Source organism: Eubalaena glacialis, chromosome 16 (assembly GCF_028564815.1).
Source record: "Eubalaena glacialis isolate mEubGla1 chromosome 16, mEubGla1.1.hap2.+ XY, whole genome shotgun sequence".
NCBI classification, from domain to species: Eukaryota; Metazoa; Chordata; class Mammalia; order Artiodactyla; family Balaenidae; genus Eubalaena; species Eubalaena glacialis.
In genome coordinates, this window is record NC_083731.1 from 78,941,562 (window position 1) to 78,962,942 (window position 21,381).

The 21,381-nt window shown below is 35.9% G+C and overlaps 1 protein-coding gene across 8 annotated transcripts in view; it reads right to left on the bottom strand.

The window, feature by feature from the left end:
• NBEA (neurobeachin) overlaps positions 1-21,381 on the bottom strand; it is a 629,474-nt gene that overhangs the window by 205,651 nt on the left and 402,442 nt on the right. For 5 of the 8 annotated variants that reach the window (XM_061171071.1, XM_061171074.1, XM_061171073.1 and 2 more), the window contains exons 39-40: positions 17,685-17,828; positions 14,758-14,790 (exon numbers count right to left, since the gene is read on the bottom strand). In XM_061171071.1, coding sequence (XP_061027054.1) covers positions 14,758-14,790; positions 17,685-17,828 — 177 coding nt within the window. The remainder of the gene's footprint in view (positions 1-14,757; positions 14,791-17,684; positions 17,829-21,381) is intronic. The other 3 variants (XM_061171076.1, XM_061171075.1, XM_061171072.1) reach the window with 1 other exon arrangement.

Here is a 21,381-nt window from a genome sequence, read left to right on the forward strand (position 1 = left end):
GCTGCATACATTAGTTTAAAATTCTACCATCTGAAGTGGTAACTAAAGGAAAAATAATTTTATTTACCTTTTAGAACTGGTACTATAATGTTTAAGAAATATTGATCCATTACTATTTTTGAAAGGATAGGGATATTACTTGCCATTAATTTAAATGCTAATTTAAAATCTGAACTAGAACAAAGATCACCCAAGCATAATGGAAAGATTCTTTAGAAGAATAAACTTCTCTTTAGAGCCATGGGATCTTTAATCATTTGAGAGGGTAAACCTAGAGTAGAAAATACATATGTTTTATATTTAGGAAGGGAACTATTCATCAAATATAATTTAAAGTTAGAATGTTAAAAACCACTTGTGGGTTTGGAGGATTCTACTGAAAACATAATTCTAAGCCTATAAGTCTTAATACATCAACTTTTAAAAAGAACTTTACAGTTTACACAGTTCTTTTACATTTTTATTTAACTACTAGTTCAGTGTTCACAATTTTGGGGCTATGGATGTGTCAATACCTTCCTGCCAAAGACCACCAGCAACATAACTGTAGTGTAGACAGTTGGGTTGATTGCTCACTTGCAGTGAGGGAGACATGGGAAGGAACCATGAGATGACTAAGTAAGAGGGTGTCAGAAAGGACTTATTGTATTGTAGGATCAGGGCCTTTGTTAAGTGATTTGGGGAAGGGTTCAAGGAAGCAGGGCTTTGCTCCGGGTTGGGCTCTGTCAGGGAGTGGCAATAATTCTGTGATTGGAGATCTTAATAAATCTTATCTAGGACTAGACCTAGGCTAAAAACTGTAATTGACAAAGAAGTAGCAGTCACTCCTATAATGACGGAAGGGGGATGTTAATGTGTAGGCGTTGTGCAGAGTGACCCTGTTTTTGTCTGTGCTTAGACAAAATTACAAAGTTGTTTTTTGCCTCACATCATCACGTGGCCTTGTCTGATGCTGGTATTCTGTGAGGTTGTTTATGTCCAACAGGAGAGCACCATGGCGGAGTTGTGAGCCCCAGGCCAGCTCCCAATGATACCGAGGCCTCCTTGTAAGGGTCAGGTCCATTTGTTTCCTGAGGTCAGGGGCTGCTTTTCTCTTCCTCAGATCCAGGAATTAATCATTTTTTAAGGGGGGTCAACAGCATTCTGGCTATTAAAAGTCAATTATGGCGATTAAATTCTCAAATGATGCTAAAATTCTTTACAAGTTTCAATATAAAGCACGACAAAGAATATATACATAGGGACAAGGAGCTGAAGTTTAATTAAAACTGGCATCGTTACAATTATTTGATGACTTTCAGTTGGCAAAAACTATACTTAGTGTACATGAAATTATGATGTATTTTAGAGTCACTTGAATATTTTCTAACCTTAGTTTAATATTAATACAATTTTATCAGCTGTATGGATTTACTCCAAACTCACTTACTTTGAAACCACATGTTCAATTTGCTTTTGGAACATGTAAAAGACCATTATTTTGGGATAATAAGCGTTGACTAATCTTTGTAAAATTACTAAACTTAAAATCCTGCATTATTTAGAAGAAATAAAACTAATCTGAGATCCTTTATGTTTACTGAAAAAGGATATCATTTCAAAAAATTTTTAAGATGAAAATATAAGTAAAAATTTACAACTCTATAATGTGATAAAATTTGTAGGAAAATAACTAACAGCATGAGTGACTGAACATATCTAAAATATTTGTCACTGCTTTGGACTTATTTTTAAGTAGGGCACTATCAATTTAAAGAAAATGTTTCCCCCACAGAATTAAAATAATAAAATGTTTGAATCTCAAAGCAATTGAAGAATATGAGAATATGAGAAAGTTGGAACTTTGTTTTGGAATCCTAGGAAAACTTTAGGCATTAAGAAAATGGAGATGTCTGTGTATGTGCCTGAGGGAGAGGGAAGTTAGGGGGAAAATGCTGCAGAAGATCTGAGATTCCTTTTACCCAGAGTACTGACTTCCCTGGGTTTCAAGCATTTGAAATGCCTCAGAAAAAAAGAAAGTATAGTAACAAAATCTCTACCAGTGACGCTTTCCTTAATGTACAGAGAATATTGTTAGTGGTCCAAATATATTATCAGAATAATGATGCTCTGAAATTTTCAAAAACTTTTCTTGCGATGAAAAGAGTTACAGAATATTTTTGCTTAAATCAGGAAAATATAACTTGAACAACTGATAAAATACATAACCCAAGAGTTATAAATTTAACTTCCAGCATTATTATCTCCTTCCCTAGCATACACACACCACACTACTGATTATAAACACTCTATAAATCCAAATTTTATACCAAGCTCACTGTGCCCAAGAAGTGGCCTCTTTGTGCTCTCTGGTGACTTTCTGAACACAACCTATCCTTAGACTGAGATGAACAATAATCAATCATCCCCACAGTGCAGTGGTTTCCTTAGATTATTACTGTGCAAAATGAGACAGGTGCTTGAGAATGCACATGAATCTTTTCAGATTTGAGCAAACCTACCTCTGGTAAAACTCAGCTTACCAGAGTCTGAAACAGAAACAGAAAGAGTGGAGCCCTCTATATAAGAGCAATTGAAGGCTGCATTTTAACAAAATATCTGTTCACCATGGTAGACATCTATCTAAAATCTCATTTAATGTGTTTACAATAAACAATTTTTAAAAGTCCTGAGAGAGAATCTGATAGGCTCTAACTTTAACATACCATTTATGTTTTTTGATGCCCTTGTAGGACAGATAATACTTTATGTTAAAAAGAAACCCACAGAAACTAGTGCATTTTCTACAAAGACAACTTTATAGAAGAAAAAGCTTACAAAGCATATATACTCTAAGTAAAATATTACTGACTTATTTTCCAGCACAAAAATATACTAAAAACGGTGATAGTTTTTATGTTCATTGTGATAATTTGCTCTGCCTTTTGATGCACTAGGTGAGCCAGCTGAGATTTGTGTTTCTAGTTATATCACATTCAGTTCAACATATGGAATCCATTTTTCACTCTCTGGACGAGTATTGACTCTTTTATAGCACTAGGATATCATTTAATGATCAAGAAGAGTAAGTTCCTACTAGACTGGATGAGTGAATAAAGCAGGGGAGATGACTTAAATCTACTGGACCAGGAGGACTAGGTCTTTCCACCTCTTGGTTGGACTAGTGCCTTGTCTTTACATTCCCATGGTTTCCCGGGCACATCTTTATTGCAGCACTTATATCGAATATTGTGTGTTTAGAAGGCTGTTTCTCCCATTTGGCATAAGCTACTTGAAGACTGGGGCTTTATCTTCTGCATCTAACACAGGCTCTGTCACACAGTAAGCATCTGTGTTTATGGAATTGAATATAGAATATAGAAAACGATATACACCATTGTTGCATTTATATGTCATAGTAAAAAGGTCAATTAAAATAATAGATTACATCTTTTATATTTTTCTGGAATTGATTTCAAATCGTTCTTTAAAAATATGAAAAACAGGGCTTCCCTGGTGGCGCAGTGGTTGAGAGTCTGCCTGCCAGTGCAGGGGACACGGGTTCGAGCCCTGGTCTGGGAAGATCCCACATGCCGCGGAGCAACTAGGCCCGTGAGCCACAATTACTGAGCCTGTGCGTCTGGAGCCTGTGCTCTGCAACAAGAGAGGCCGCGATAATGAGAGGTCTGTGCACTGCGATGAAGAGTGGCCCCCACTTGCCGCAACTAGAGAAAGCCCTCGCACAGAAACGAAGACCCAACACAGCCATAAATAAATAAATAAATTAATTAAAAAAAATATGAAAAACGTTACATTTTATAGAAGAGATCAATTTAAAATATGCTGAAAACCAGTAAGAGTTATAATGTAATTGGTCAGTCCAGCTATATCACACGCATACTATTATTTTTTTAAATGACATAATTTTATAACTGCCATATTTTTCCCAGGGTGTAAGTTGTTTCCTCTTTGTAAATTAAATGCTTAGAGAGACATTTAACTCAGCATTCATTCATTCATGTAGTCAACAAAAATTATACACTGTTTTGTGCGCTGAGAGAGAATGCAATAATGTATAAGACATGGATTTTACCCACAAAGAGCTTAAAATACATAGTAAAGATAAGAAATATACAGGAATAAGCATAGCATAAGGGAGAAAGGGCATAAGGGAGAAAGGGTTTAGCTAAGCATTGTTAAAGCACTTAACGTGTATGACTCTCATTTGTTCCTCATAATGTACCTAGGAGATAGGTACTGCTATGATCTCCATTTTACAGAGAGAAAATGAGACTGGGAGCTGAAGTAACTTAGGGAAGGTCACACAACTAGGAAATGGTAGAGACAGGATTCAAACCTGGTGATCTGACTCCAGGGTATTTACTGTTATGTATACTGCCTCCCACCGAGAGAAGGACAGAAAACAAATTCTATAGGCATTCACAGAACTGTGATGATTTCCAGCCTTTGTGGGGGGTCAGGGTGAGGCAGTGAACTGAAGTGAGCTGTGATGGATGGGTAGGATTCAGACTGGTGCACATGCGGGGAAGAGTGTTGTGAAGCAGGAGAAGAGTTTGAACAAACAGATGCAGGATATAGACAGTAGGAAATAAGATGGGCCAGCGATTAGGAGGTGTGAAGGGGAGCAGTGTGAGATGGGACTGAAAAAACACATGTAGCCTCAAATGTCAGATTTTTTTAGGTCAAGGAACCAAAGATTAAAGCTCAGGTATTACAGTTTGGAGCAGTGGTGTCTGTCCTTTTTCGGGCTCACACATCTCTTAGAGAAGATGACTAAATATATGGCCCCTTCCTAGAAAAATTCACATATGAACATTCATCCATCCTGACCGTATAATAAATGAAGTATTCATATTTTGGAGAAAATGAAATTTGGTTATTTATCTTAATGTCTTCCTCTATCTAAAGATTTTTCTGCCTCTGCATTTATTGTTATCTCTTTTTCTCCAGAAAATGTAACTTTCCTCCTGTTCAAGTCAGTTACTCTCTCCACCTGGCATTCGGTCCTACCCTCCTCCACTTTAGCTACTCTTTTATCTTGGTCTCCTCTCCTTTGTTAAGCTTCTGGACTTCAGTTTTCACCTCTTAGTTCCTCATTCCTATTCACTCCTTTTGGCTTCACCCTCATCCTCTACTTAGGCCAAGGTGTTAGGGACATACATATTAATTAATATGCTAAAAGTTTGGAAAAGTCCTTCCATCAATTAAAAAAACAAAACAAAAACACAATCTGTGTAACATTTTATTTTTAAACCCAGAATTTTCCAAATACCTTTAACTATACTCTTTTTCTCATTAGCATATTTCAAAATAACTGTGTTCCAAGAAATACCAGTTTGAAAATGACTGAGCCAGAGTTCCTTGACTTCTAAAGCATACTATAGACATAACTCATTTTATTGCACTTGGCAGAGACTGTGTTTTTTACAAATTGAAGGTTTGTGGCAACCCTGCATCCAGAAGCTCTATCAGCACCATTTTCCCAATAGCACTTGCACACTCCAAGTCTCTGTGTCACATTTTGGTAATTCTCATAATATTTCAAACTTTTTCATTATTATTATATTTGCTATGGTGATGTGTGATCAGTGATCATTGACATTAATACTGTAATTGTTTTGGGGCACCATGAACCCTACCCATGTAAGACTAAACTTAATTGGTAAATGTTGTGTTTGTTCTGACTGCTCCACTGACCATTCCATTCTCTTGTCTCTCTCTCTCCCTATTCCCTGAGACACAACAATATTGAAATTAGGCCAATTAACAACCCTACATTGGCCTGTAAGTATTCAAGTGAAAGGAAGAGTCACAGGTCTCTCACTTAAAATCAAAAGCTAGAAATGAGTAAGCTTAGTGAGGAAGGCAGGTCGAAAGCAGAGATAGGCCAAAAGCTAGGCCTCTTGTGCCAAAGAGTTAGCCAAGTTGTGAATGCAAAGGAAAAGTTCTTGAAGGAAATTAAAAGTGCTATTCCAGTGAACGTATGAATGATAAGAAAGGGAAACAGCCTTATTGCTGACTGGAGAAAGTTTTAGTGGTCTGGATAGAAGATCAAAGCAGCCACAGCATTCCCTTAATCCAAAACCTAATCCAGAGCAAGGCTCTGACTCTCTTCAATTCTATGAAGACTGAGAGAGGTGAGGAACCTGCAGAAGATATGTCTGAAGCTAGCAGAGGTTGGTCCATGAGATTTAAGGAAAGAAGCCATCTCCGTAATATAAAGGTGAAAGGTGAAGCAGCAAGTGCTGATGTAGAAGCTGCAGCAACTTATCCAGAAGATCTAGCCAAGATAATTCATGAAGGAGGCTACACTAAACAACAGATGTTCAATGTAGATGAAATGGTCTTCTATTGGAAGAAGATGCCATCCAGGACTTTCATAGCCAGAGAGAAGAAGTCAAGGCCTGGCTTCAAAGCTTTAAAGGACAGGCTGACTCTTTTGTTAGAGGCTAATGCAGTTGGTGACTTTAGGTTGAAGCCAAAGCTCATTTACCATTCTGAAAATCCTAGGGCCCTTAAGAATTATGCTGAATCTATTCTGCCTGTGCTCTATAAAATGCACTAACAAAGCCTGGATGACAGCACATCTGTTGACAACATGGTTTACTGAATATTTTAAGCCCACTGTTAAGACCTACTGCTCAGAAAAAAAGGTTCCTTTCAAATTATTACTGCTCATTGACAATGCACCTGGTCACCCAAGAGCTCTGATGGAGATGTACAAGGAGATTAATGTTGTTTTCATGCCTGCTAACATAATTTCCATTCTGCAGCCCATGGATCAAGGAGTCATTTTGACTTTCAAGTCTCATTATTTAAGAAATACATTTCAAAAGGCTATAGCTGCCATAAATAGTGACTCCTTTCATGAATTTGGGCAAAGTAAATGGAAAACCTTCTGGAAAGGATTCACCATACTAGATGCCATTAAGAAGATTCGTGATTCATGGGAAGAGGTAAAAATGTCAACATTAACAGGTGTTTGGAAGAAGTTGATTTCAACCCTTATGGATGACTTTGAGGGGTTTAAGACTTCACTGGAGGAAGTAACTGCAGATGTGGTGGAAATAGCAAGAGAACTAGAATTAGAAGTGGAACCGGAAGAGGTGACTGAATTGCTGCAATCTCATGATAAAACTTGAAGAGTTGAGGAGTTGCTTCACATAGATGAGCAAAGAAACTGGTTTCTTGAGATGGAATCTACTTCTGGTGAAGATGCTGTGAAGACTGCTGAAATGACAACAAGGGATTAAGAATAGTACATAAACTTAGTTGATAAAGCAGTGGTGGGGTTTGAGAGGACTGAGCCTAATTTTGAAAGCTGCTCTATTGTGGGCAAATGTTCTCAAACAGCACTGCACGCTACAGAGAAATCATTCGTGAAAGGAAGCGTCAATCCCTGTGGCAAACTTCACTGTGGTCTTATTTCAAGAAACTGTCACAGCCACCCCACCTTCAGCACCCACCACCCTGATAGGTCAGCAGCCATCAACATCTGGGCAAGACCCTCCACCAGCAAAAAGATTATGACCTGCTGGAGGCTCAGATGACAGTTAGCATTTTTTTAACAAAGTATTTTTACATTAAGGCATGTACATTTTTTTAGACACAATGCTATTGCATGCTTAATAGACTACAATATGATATAAACATTAAACATAACTTTTCTATGCACTGGGAAAACAAAAAATTCATGTGCCTCGATTCATTGCAATACTTGTTTTGTGGTGGTCTGGAACCGAACTTGCAATATCTCCAAGGTAAGCCTGTCTTCTCTCCTGTTCTCTTTCTGCCTGACTTCCTTCTTGGTATCCCTGAGGAGCTAGCTGTCCTTTGTTGGCCAATTAAACCTTGTTGTTCCACAGGGGATCTGACTTTGGGCTACTACTCTTCTGTTTTTATATTCTCACTTTCCTTGGGTGATCTCAGAGGTTTAAATTATGAGCTCCATGCCCAACTTGGTTCTCAAATTTCAAACCATTCTATACATTTGAAAAATTTGGATACCCAACAGACCAATCTGACCAGTCATCTTCATTCTTCTCTCCCCTAAAACACTGCGTCTACACTCCCAAACACATTTAACAGCTTCCACATCATTTCTTCTCCCGGGACAGATTCCCCTTGTTCTTACTCCTCACAACTGGTCAATTATCATAGTCCTTCACATCTTACCTCATAAGTGTTGTTAGAAGTTGCCCTCCTCTCCTCTTTCTTCCACCCCAATTTAGTTTAGGCTCTCATCACCTCTGATCTGGACAACAGCCTCCTGCCTCAAGTCTGGACATCCTAAAACCATAATCTGTACAGTGGCCTGAGTAATTTTTTAAAAAACATAAATTAGATCTTTTCATGCTTAAAAGTCGTTCATTGTCTCACTGTAGCCTTTAGGATAAAATACAGGTACCTCATGGCACAAAATGCCCCCCACCCCAGTAACCTACAGAGATTTCTGCCTCATACTTCTACCCGAATAATTTAGACCTACTGTAGTTTCACAGAGAAGGTGGTAGTTTAGCATACTATGTTTACATGTCATCTGTAACAACTCCAAATCTTTCTAAATCTTTTACTTATGATTAACTAAAAGGAACACCCATCCAGAATCCACATGGCGGTCAAGGGCCCTGTTTTGTGTTATCATGGCTTCCTTTGTAGATGTAGGATTTTTTTTCTTTTCTTTTCATTATCTGTCCTTCCTCTACACTGTAAACTCCTTGAAAGCAGGAACTTTAATCATATGTGTCTTTTTGCTTCAAGCATCCAGCATAATGTCTGGCACACAGTAGATATTCAATATTTTATATTTGTTTTGTTTGGATAACCACATCCAACCTGAGGTAAGTTGGGATCTGGCAACAGAGAATAAGGACCCAACAGGTCCTTCCAGCTCTTTTCTTTATTGTGTGTGATGAATTTTGACATTTTCTATTTGAATCTTTTCTTTTCATTTTATTCCATTTACAAATAATGCTGGTAATAGTCCAAGTAATTGATTTGCTAACAAACACACCAATGGGTTATAATTCAGGATTTAAAAAGAAAACCAAAACAAAACACTGATGTAGTAGAATGAACAAGGGCTTTTGGAGAAAGAAAAGTGGGCTCACTTCTTGGCTCATGTATTGATATTTGTTATGTGATCATAAATAAATACCCCAACGTCTGACCCTAAGTTTCCACATCCTAGAATGAAGTATAATACCTAATTCATAGAGTTGTAAAGCTATCTGCCAGCATCATTTGCCCATCCACACTTACTCTTTACTACTTTAACTAGCTCATTCCACCCCCCCCACCCCGAAAACTTGCTGGTAAATGAAGACTTACCCACACAACCCAATCTTAGATGCAAGATTTATTTTTAAAGAAAGTTTTCTGTGATATTTGGTTCTTAACATTCCTGTTTTAGACACAAATTGAACTGAAATAGCACTACAACTGTATTTAGCTGTTTCATCTGTTAGTGACTTAAAATGAAGGAAAAATTCAACAGAACTTTGAGGAAAAAACACATAAAACATTACTATCTGTCATCTTCTGATCAATAAAACTGCCTAAACATTTTATCTGGAAAGAAGATATTTAACAATATTTAGCCAGCAAACTGAGGCTGACTTTCTCTTCTTATTTGCTGATAAAAAGTTCTAGATTTATATTTATTGGACTGATAATTGATCTGATGGAGCAGATTCTACTGGAATAACTACTTATAAATGGATTTCCATGTAAAACTTGTCCTTAGTGCTGACTGTTTATGTTGAGGTACCTTTGCAGGCTGTCGCTCTGGTTCCATAGCGCTAAGTCATCAAAACAAAATAATTAAATAAATAAAATATTTTCAGTATGCAGACTAATTTGTCCTTTTGTATGGCACTGCTCTAAATGTAGTGGCAAAATCAGTTTTTTACCTATTTGTGAATTAGTGCCAAAGTCTTTCAGAGGGAGGGCAGAGCACTCAGAAGTGAGGCAGTGATGAAACCTCACCTCTTCCTCTTCTCCAAGTTGCTAACGCCCACAGTTCGGCATTAGGAAAACAGTTTTGTTATCTCACATTTTTTTTCCTCCAAGTGTGACAAACATGGTGACCCATATGTTTTCAACAGGGGAATAATATCCTCATCATATCCCCTTTAAAAAACACGACATTTGAAATATTAGCTGCCTACATATAGGAGAGAGATGGTCTATTGATAAGTGAGTTGAATTGTTCATTGCCACTACTTTCCAGGTTGGTAGTAAGTATAACTATAAATCTGTAGAGGGATTACTTTGTGGGAAACTCTCCATACAGAGAAAACAGTAAAAAATAAAAACCGGTTTCAACTAGAACACTGTATTAGAAAGAATAGACCTCATCACTGTGGTTTGTGAAAGATTTGCAGCATAACAAAGAATGGCTTATTCTTAAAATAAAAAAAAGATGTAAGAACTTATATGTGAGCTGAATCATGGTTGATGTCTAACAAACATAGTTGAATTATGTCCTTTTATTATATTTTAAATTTACAAAGTGTGGTTAGTGGGATGTTGTTACAGTTAAAAGTACCTTAAAAGTGTTTTTATAGACTACAGAATCCATGGTTGGAGAGGACATACATTTTTGGAGATACAGAAAGATGGATACAGTAAAATATTTGCAGACTCTAAAATGGCCTTGTAGACATTGTAAAAATAATGAAGAAAGGCTAAGAAGGCTAGATATTCAAGGTGAAGCTTTTATTGATTTTCAAAACTTTTCAGCTGAATTAAAAAATTAACTTAGAAGTTTAAGTATTTTAGCTTTTGTAAGAAATGGGCATGTGTTAATGTTGTCTCTAAGAGCTTTGCGAATTCTCTGTTTGAAGCTGAACATGAGCCCTTTGGGTATACTATTTATGACTGCAAAGCAACTTCCTAATTCAAAGAGAGAGAAAAAAGACTTATAAAGACTCATAAGGCTTTTTCAACATCAAATAGCTTTTACTAAACAACATTTTGATGAGTTAAGTGTGAGTGAGTCAGGGACATATGGATTAAATTTCCCTTAAAACACATTTGGGTTTAAAAATTAAGGGGAAAATCCTGAGCAAAATGCATTTCAGAGAATCCAGAATGTTTAAAAGATATTTTCCCCTAAATACAAATATCAGGTTGATTCCAGTCTAGTTAGACTTTGTACTGAAAACATCTTAAGTATAAATGTTAAGGAATTTTTAAAAAATTCTAGCTTTGTCAGGAAAAGAATCTTCATTAATCATATTAGAATTGGACTGTGCGGAATAGTTAGGCCTGACTCAAGCAGACATGATCTGAGTCAGAGTTTATCTGCATCTATGAAACAACTGACCTTGTTCTCATCTATAGTATTTACATTCTTATTCCATTAAACAATTATAGTAAATTTTTTCTGTGCTTTTGGCTTATATTCCTTTTTCTTCTTTAAATAACACATTTCCCTGAAAAACTCTTAGTTTTTAGAACTCTGTTCCTTTCATTTTATTATTATAATTTTCTAGACTCTTGAGTTCTTCCTTCTTGTATGCCCTAATATTTTGCTTTTATCTTCCTTTCTTATTAGCTCAGTTTTTAGGTAACATTCACTCCTTAAATAAACAACTTTGCCTCTGGTAGATGAACATTTCAAGTTAGAACATTTAAAGGCCTAAATTATCCATCTGATCATCTTAATTGTCTATTTTCACTTATTAGGATAGGCATATTCTATACCATAATTCCTGGTTATTTGAGTTGCTGAGTAGGGGTAGCAGAGCTGATTCTCCTGCTGACTTTTTTTTCCTATCAGTCTCCGAACCCCAGAGTTCTACATAGTCACTAAGTATTCAAAAACTGTTACTGAGTAAGTAAATGAGTATGTGAAATGCAGTCAAATAGAGATTTAGGGAGGTAGGAATTGTCAACCTTAAAAAAATTCTAAGTAAATAAGCACAGGGGGACAAATGTACAGTGATGGATGGTAATTAGAATTGTGAAGGTGATCACTTTGTATTTATACAGATGTTGAATTATAATGTTGTATGCCTGAAACTTTCATAATTTAAAAAAATTCTAAGCAACAGTTTCCTCCTCCGTCCCTATCATTTGATACCTGATTTTAGTTTGAATTGGTAGAACAGAGATTGTACGAAATGCAAAGAATTTGACTGGTTAACAATAAGAAAAACAGTCTGAACAGGTACTGCCCTCTAAACATCAGTGAAAGTGCATGGGAACTGTGACGAGCTTCAAAGGTGAGTCACGTGGGGAAAGTGATTGTCATTTAGGAGAACCTCCCATTGACTACATTCTATTTCTCTTAGTAGACCTCCCTTATTTCTATATTTTTCTCATTCTTAAATTCACATAATGCATTTCTTCTAAGTTTCAGATTCTTGACTTTGGTTAGAGTATGTACGCGCGTGTGTGTGTGTGTGCGTGTGTGTGTGTGTGTGTGTGTGTGCGTGTGTGTGTGTAAAGGATTGTAAATCTACCATTTTGAAAACACCCCCCACAAAAAATCCAACCGTTACACTCTAACACTTCTTCCCCATGTTGCTAGTTCCCTATACTAATTATTCTTTTTAAAATACTCAAAATAACATTATAGTCCATTGGTTATAGGACATTTTTTCCATGTGATAGAGAGAGTTATTATTTTTTTGATTAAGAGTCACAGTGGTATCTTGATGTTAAAAATGGGGACCTTAAGAGACATTTAGTTAAAATGACATAATTAGTAGAAATTGGGATAGAACCAAGATTAGCTTAACTTTAGATGTTCATACCCCGGAAAAGACAAGTAATGAGTTGAGTCATTATTTGAATTATTTAATTAGTATGAACATATGATCTGATAATTCAAGCTCCCAAATACTTAATTTCAAGAGCTCAAAAGTTTTATTTTGTCTCTTGGTTTTGGTATAAATTAACTAGATAATTATCTCAGCTCTCCAGTTTACCTATAATGAACTTTTTCAAGGGGAACATTTTAAGGGCAAGTAATGTTGTTAGATTTCTTCATGGTTCAAAGGTACATGGGATATGGTTGATAGCCTTAAGGAATTTACCCTCTAAAAGGAGGGAGAAAACATATAGAACAGCATCTACAAAACAAGCCTTTATGTAATAAGTGTCTTAAGATTAATATAAGCAAAATTTGGGGGGCAGTTATAATAAAAAAGATAGATAATAACCAGCATTGGGAAGAATGTGGAGAAACTGGACCCTCCCACACTGCTGATGGGAATTAAAATAATGAAGCCACTTTGGAAAACAGCCTAGCAGTTCCCCAAAAAGTCAAAAATAGAGTAATTATTTGACCCAGCAATTCCATGCCTAGGCATATACTCAAGAGAAATAAAAACTTAATGTTCACATAAAATGTTGTAAATAAAAGTTCATAGCAGCATTGTTAGTCACAACAGCCAAAAAGTGGAAACGAACCAAATGTCCATCAACATTTGAATGGATAAATGACAAAGAATGGATAAACAAAATGTGGTACATTCACACAATGGAATATTATTCGCCATAAAAAAGATATACATGTTACAACATGGATGAACCTTGAAAACATCATGCTAACTAAAAGAAGCCAGTCACAAAAGACTGCGTATTATATGATTCCACTGATATGAAATGTCCAGAATAGGCAAATCTATGGAGACAGAAAGTAGATTAGTGGTCCTCTAGGGCTGTGGAGGAAGGATGGGAAAGTTGGGGGGAATAGCCAAAGAATATGAGATTTCTTTTTGAGGTGATGAAATGTGCTAAAATTGTGGCAATGGTTGCATAACTGTGAATATACAAAAATCATTAAAATCATTGTGCACTTTAAATGGGTCAATTGTACGGTATGTGAATTGTATCTCAATAAAGTTGTTGCCAAAAAATGTTATGGGGTGATAAGACTGGCTAGTGAATATTTCACAAAGTATTTTATTTAAATAGGTATAAAAAAGGGTAGAGATTTTGATAGGAGGAGATAAGGGAGGGTGTAGATTAGAGATGTGTGAAGGATATTTCAGGTAAAAAGAGAGGTTTGGACATTGGTGGTGTGGGCTTGTAGAAAATCGTTTAAGTTATTTGACATTAAATACATGGGTGGATTGTTGGTAATAACAGCTTACATATACATAAACAAAACATTTTTAACAACTTACAGAACTGATAAAGCATGAAGGACCATCATCATTAACATTAACTCAGAATTCTCTAAATTAGCAAAATTACTAACATTTGGAAGTAACAATAAAGGAATCCGTATGAATTCTAATTCTATTATGTAAAATATTTCTATTGTTACCCGCATATATGACAGAACTACTACTCTAAAAGAAATGAAATACATTCTATTAGTGGGAGACAAGCCTTTCTATCAATTAAATTAAATCATTCACTTGTCAATTCACACAAATTTGAGTTAATTTTAAATTTTAGTTACTCAATAATTACTTGAAGAAATAACCTGCCAAGCTAAATTTCAAATTAAAATAAATAATTGAGATTTTAGATTAAAATCAGTTGAATTACACAAATTAATTTCAATGTTTTAAGTAAACAATATAATTAGTAAGTTGAAATTTTTAATTACATATGAAATCTTAGGTGCTAATTCACTTTGGTCAATCACTACAAACTAAAAACAATTAAAATAAATTAAGTTAGGTGTTATTAATGTAATAATTGATTGGCATAGTTCTATATTATAATCATATTAGCCGTTTGCAACAATACATAATAAATTAAGTAATTAATAGTCACACATAGTTAACTTGCCTCTTGAGATGAACAGCTTGGGAAGAAAGGGAACTAAAAGTGAAACAGAAAATTGTATGACATTTAAAACTGTAGAACTTTGTGGACATTGTATCTTTATTAAAACTAGAAAATTCCAAAGAAAATGGAGAAAACATGAGAAAGGGTCAATGTTTAAACACAATTGTGCTGAAAATACCCTGTCAGATTTTTTTAACTTACTAGATGATTTTGGGGAACACATATATAAAACTAAAATGAATTATTATGCTTATTCATAACTTCTAAGTATAGTATACTGGAGCCAGTGTAAAAATTGAGTGATCAACTGAGGATCTTGTTTTTACATCATTTTAAGAGTCTTTAAGTATATACACATATTTATTTAAAGACACTATTTGGTGTATTTTAGTTTGTGCCATATACTACGTATTTTTAAGGAAATACATTATTTTATATACTTGTTAACCTTATGCAAGCTACTTAAATTTGTCTTGGCCTCTATATCCTCATTTGTAAAATTAAGGTAATAATAATAGTATCTACCTCTCAGGATTGTTGTGACTATTAAATAGGTTATTGCACATGAAACCCTTCAAACACTGCCTGGTTCCTAGCAAGACATGCTGGCTATACTTCTTCCTCTTTTTTTTTCTTTTTATAAACAGAAACTGATCCTAAGAAAGACATTATTATTTAGCAAATGTTGACTTCTGAGACAGAGATAACAATTATTTGGATAAGCATTTGTTAGAGCAACAAAAAAAGTTATGTATTTATGTGGTTTAAAACTTACAGCTGATTTTTTTAAAACCTAGGAATACTGGTTTATAATTAACTTCCAAAATTATTTTTATGTGACATTGTCACTATCATGGCAGTCCAGATTAGTAAGTAGGCTTCAGCATTTACAGAATGAACCTGTTAGACACCTATATATTATGCAGGCTATTTCTGTGACTGTTACTTCTCCCTTCACAAAATATCCATCCCCTACTTCTTTTCTACTGCATTCAAAGTTCAGGGTCACATTTGTGCACTGCTGATTTAAACATGAACACTGTAGACTAAGTAGAAGATCAATATTTTAGGACAGTTTATAAGATTTTTCAGACACGAGGATTCCACAGAAAGAGTATGAGTTAGGACTTGGTGGATAGGGAAAAGAGCAAATTGCTCAAAGAAAAATCTGTTTAAAAGACAGAAGTTGTAGGAGTATTGATAGAGACAGTTGGTTAAGATACGATTTTTAAACAATTTATTTCAAGCCTACTTTCATTGCTCTTTACATATTTTAACTTAATGTTATTTTGAAAATTTTGTTTATAAGCATAAATTAATATTAATAATTACTCAAGCTACCATTAAAAGAGAGAAATATAAAGGAGTCATTAATCATTACCAGATTTTGCTTCTGGTATTAGTGGGCAGATCTTATCATAATAAACTTCAAGGTACTAGCCAAATTTGTATCAACTAATTACCTATAGTGGGAACTAAAGACCAGAGATGCTAAACTAAACTGTATAATTATTGAACATATCTGTGAGCATATGTGAATGAGGAAAGGCAACACATTATCTCAAAAGGTCAGAAATCGTGTTTGTGAATTTTCTCTAGTTCTTTAGCATCAAGAATAAGACCAGAAAATGAGAAAACAATCTGTGGCAAAAAGAAATAATGGACTTCATTTGCTCAAATTGCCAAATGGCCTCAGATAAAAATCTCTGAACTACTAAAAAACCCCACAAAAACAACAATACTAAAACTCGAACATTTCCTCAGGAATTCAAGGCAAACATTTGTACATAGACTTAAGATTCGTTTTAAATAGGAAAAATCGTTTTCATGATACAGAATTGCTAATAACATAGGCATATCCAGGAGCGGGTGTTAGAATAACCTTATTAAACATTTTCTAGAAGAGGAAGAATAACGTTCCTCTCCAGTTTACAATTAACAATAACATCTTCTCTTTGGTAAAATGAGAGATTTCTAACTGGCAGAAATATTGTTGGAGACTTTCCTAAAGCATGCCAGGTAATTTTCAGCTCAGTTCTGGAAACAGGAGTGCTATTTTGTAAACATAATGATGAATGTAAGTCCACTTCTCTATTGTCATCTGCCACTCCAATGTTGTATGGGGTGAAAATATAGAATAGAGGTAAGATTCAACCACTTTTGAGACTCTAAAACAGGAGTTTTTAGCCTGAGATCTAGGATATGATTCCACAGACTGGTTTCCAGGGGTCAGTGAACCCTCTGATACTGTGTACAAGATTGTCTGTGTACCTTTATGAAACAATCTGCTTTCATCAGATTCTCAAAAGTGGTTTAAAAACCAAAAATGGTTCTATGCCAACACTAAGGTATATATAGCCCATTGGGCCATTGTAGATGCTGCTCTGAGTTGACCTTAGACGAGCACCAGGACAAAGTGAAAACTGAGGGTGGGCAGGTGAAAGTATGTCTCCTGGTAGTGGGGATTAGCAGTGTGGGGAGAGAGAAAAAACACAGGGATGGGGAGGGACATGCCCAAGAGTGGCAGCAGGAAGGAAATGGCTATTTCAATGGTCACCTGCCCGAAGTGGCTATTTTTCACAGCTGTTAGCATGTTAGTCATATGTGAAGTCTACCATCCCGTTCCCCCCGCCAGCCCCCCAATTATTCAGGCAGTTAGATGGGAACAGTTTATGCTATCCATTACTTCTCCTATATTAAAAGTTGCTCTTCACTACACAGAAAGTAGATGCTATTCATTTATCGTTAGTTTGATATGTATTTTCCTCTTTTCAATACTAGAAATGAGATAAATTATTAACGTTCACATGATTGAGCATTGCTCCAACCACTGGCACTAGCTTATTCATCAGGAGATAGATTTTAAATTCAATAACTTTGTGTGCATTTATTACTTACAACAAATAAAAAAATATTTAAAAATTTACCTGCAAGATTGTCGATTTCCTTCTCTTGGAGCAGACTGACTGCATCGTCATCTCCTTCCAGCATAAGCTCTGTCTCTGCATTCTGATTCACTATTGCTTGACTTCGGAATGTTTTCTTAGACTTTACTACATCTTCTTCAGTGCCTAATCACAACCAAAACATAATAATTTAGGTCATTGTGATTTACTTTCTTATAAATCCATTACTTTCTTATAAATATATGCTGCATTTACGTACTACTTTCAATTATAGAAGATTTTTACCTTCTTTATCTTGTTTGGTCTAAATAACTCCATGAGAAAGGCAAGGGGTGTAATCACCTACTCTTATGTTGCAGATGAGGAAACAGGCTGAGAAAGCTACATGCCTTGTTGGGGAACCTAGGACTTGGGACTCTAAGATCACTGCACTTTCTACCAAAAATCTGACTTCACCACAAACTTGGTTTTATCCATAAAATTAAACACTTTTACACAATTATACTTCGGTGTGAATTAGATAATCAACTGATCAGATCATTTTTTAAAGTAGATAAGTATGAAGAAAACAAGAAAGCATTCACATCTGAAGGGAGAAATGGTTGTTACTGGGAAACTACAGAAAGGCAGAGTAAGGAATGATGTAGACATATAATGTACTTCAAAACAGCTATTTCCTTAGCAATGGATGAAACAAATAATGGCTTTCTAAAGTGATATCCTTATTTTGATATAAAAAATAGTACAAAAGGCCAAAATTCAAACGCACAAAAAATAACTCAGAAAAATTGAAATATAGCAAGAGTTGACCTAGCATTAACTTGTTAATCAATGCGCAGGTTAGAAATTACAACACATTTAAATCTCTCATGGATTTGACTGCTTAACAAATATTTCAATATTTGCATTCAAACATCTGCTTTGGCAGGTGCCATTGAATCTGAAATTATCTGAGCTACAAGTAAATTATATGTATACAGCTAAGAAATACCTTTATTTCGAATTCAACCTGGAAGAAAATGGTGTAATTTACTGTGTTCTAGCTTTAGTATTAGGATATAGGCTTCAAGGAGCAGCATTAACTAGAAAAACACCTTCACATTTCATTTGGTATAGTGGATATATTCCTGAATATGGGAGCCTAATAAATCACTGCTACACAGTATTTTGTATCATAGTTTTAGGGGATGTTATGGTATTGTGTACACATGCAATTACTCTGCAAATCTTGTCATGCCTTTGGCCAAAATCCTCTCCAGTGAACAATGAATACCTCCGGTCAATTCTCCTAGGCCCAGTACAGGACTTCCAACAGTCCCTTACTGCCTGTGGATATTTGCTCAACCATTTTCTTGGACGTGCATATCGCTGTGGTAAAACTTGCACTGTAAACCAGACTGTTAGCTTCTTTCTTTGCAGCTTTCACATTTCTTTTTGTTAGTGACTCAGAGCCAATTCTGTTTGCTAAAACATTAACAAATTGACGCAAAGGTAGCCCAGAGAGGAGTAAAAAACACATGTTGAGGAACACAGCATGTCATGACAGCACTGTAGAGTATCACTGGCTGAGAGGTACCGTCTGTCATGCTAGCTCTTACTGGACAATAGCATTTAGAGAGCATGGTTTAAATATAGCTTAACAATATAAAGTAACACATTGTTAAATATATCTTTCAATAAATACTTCAGAGACATACAGATCAATGCTACATGGAAGGTGAGGGGAATTAAATGGCTTATATGTGTAGTCTTCTTTCACTGGCCCACAGATGATTCTTATTTCTGGAATAAAAGCTTGAGGATTGATTACTGAATGCTCCAGAACCTTATCTTAATTTCATTTGGATTCTTGGTGATATAAAGCCAGCACAACAGTAATCTTCTGGGGACAGCTATCTTTATACGTTGTTTGCTTCTTGGGTAGTAACTTAATTTGAGAAACTCGGAGCTTGCATCATCTGAGAACAAAGAGGCAAATCCAGTGATTAATAACCAAGAAATCTCTCCTGAGGTCTTTATAGCCATATTTCTACTAGACATCTTCAGCTGGATATTCCTAGTTCCACGTTTCCCTAACTGAACGAATTATCTTTTGCTTCTTCACCTCCTCCTATTTTGATCTACCCACTTAATTAAGCCACAGACACAGGATTCATCCTGTAAGGTGATGGACTCGACCCATCTCAAGCCATCATCATTCTGGTTTAGAAGGCCTTAATAGCTCCCTTATTCACACCACCCTCCATACTTTTGTCAGAGTATTATTATTAAACACTAATAAGTTGAGAATATTTTCCTGCTTAATATTGTGTGTTAACTCCTCCCAATCAACAACACTCAGTGCTAGGCTTCTACTCTAGGATACAAATCTAAACTCCTTAGCATGACTGATTAAGGCCTTTTACCCTCTCATTACCAGTTTTGTCTTAGTTTTTCTTACTCCCCCATGAGCAATACTGGACCATTTACAGCTTCCAAAATATGTCATGTTTTCTCAGACCTCTTTACCTGTGCTAAAAGTATTCCCTCAATACGGTATGTCCCTTCCTTCCTCCTTTGTTCGGCTAATTCTTACTTAACCTTCAAAACTCACCTCCTTCAGGTGCCTTTCCTAACCAATCCATACTTTCACAGTCTACAGAGAACTCAACCACACGGAGTGGGTGCTATCTGTTATGTGTATGTCTTCTCCACTGGGCTATAGCCTCATTCTGCAGCCTCAGTGCCTGGTACCCAGCAGGTGTGCCATGAACACTTGCTGAACTGAAGTTCAAGTCTACCCACCCAGAGTTCCCCACTCTGATTTCTTAAGGCAGGTTTGTGTGCACTCTCCCACATGCTGTTTTTTCTGGCCGTGCAGCGCGGCATGTGGGATCTTAGTCCCCAACCAGGGATCGAACCTGTGCCCCCTGCATTGGAAGTGCGGAGTCTTAACCACTGGACCGCCAGGGAAGTCCCATCCCTCATGCTTCGTATATCCTGCTACTAGAGTAGTTATATGTATTATAATCGTTTGTGTGCTTGTTATCTCCACACAGCCTGGAAGCTCCTTCCTTGATGGCTAGAAACATCCTTCTGTCTTTGTAATCCCAGTTATTAGCACGCTGCCTGGGACACAGCAAGTCCTCATAAATACTGAATAAATGAATAACCTGAGACATAAAAGTTACCTCTGGATATCTCTTAACCTGAAGATTCCAGGATATCTCAGAGATTCTTGGTGAATTGCCTTCAGTTTGAGCGCTTATTGAAGAATCTATGAATTCACATGAAAGGGAACTTGGTTCTTTACATGAAATAGTCAGTAAAGCCCTTTATGCATGAGTCAGCTTAATAAAGCAAGTTTTTCCTCGTATCACAACTGTGTGCATTCTGCTTTGTCTTTTTAAAAAAAGGCTTTACATTACTCTTGTGTTATTAAAAATATAAAATAAAATTAAAATCTTCCAATAAAGAAAATTTAGTCAAAGGAATGTGAGCTCTCAAATGTATATTATATTTGAGAAATGTATATTCAATTTTACCCCCTCTAGTTTTAAAGCAGTAAAACAATTATGTCTTCAAAAGATATGTAGTAAACTAATCCCTACCAACGCACCGAACTTATCGTCCCTGTTGAAGTGTTATCAGTTTGCAGCTCAGTAAACTTCCTGATTTTTATGATACTGCACCAAACATTTATCTAAATGAAAGTGTATGAGATCCAAAGGTGCTTTTC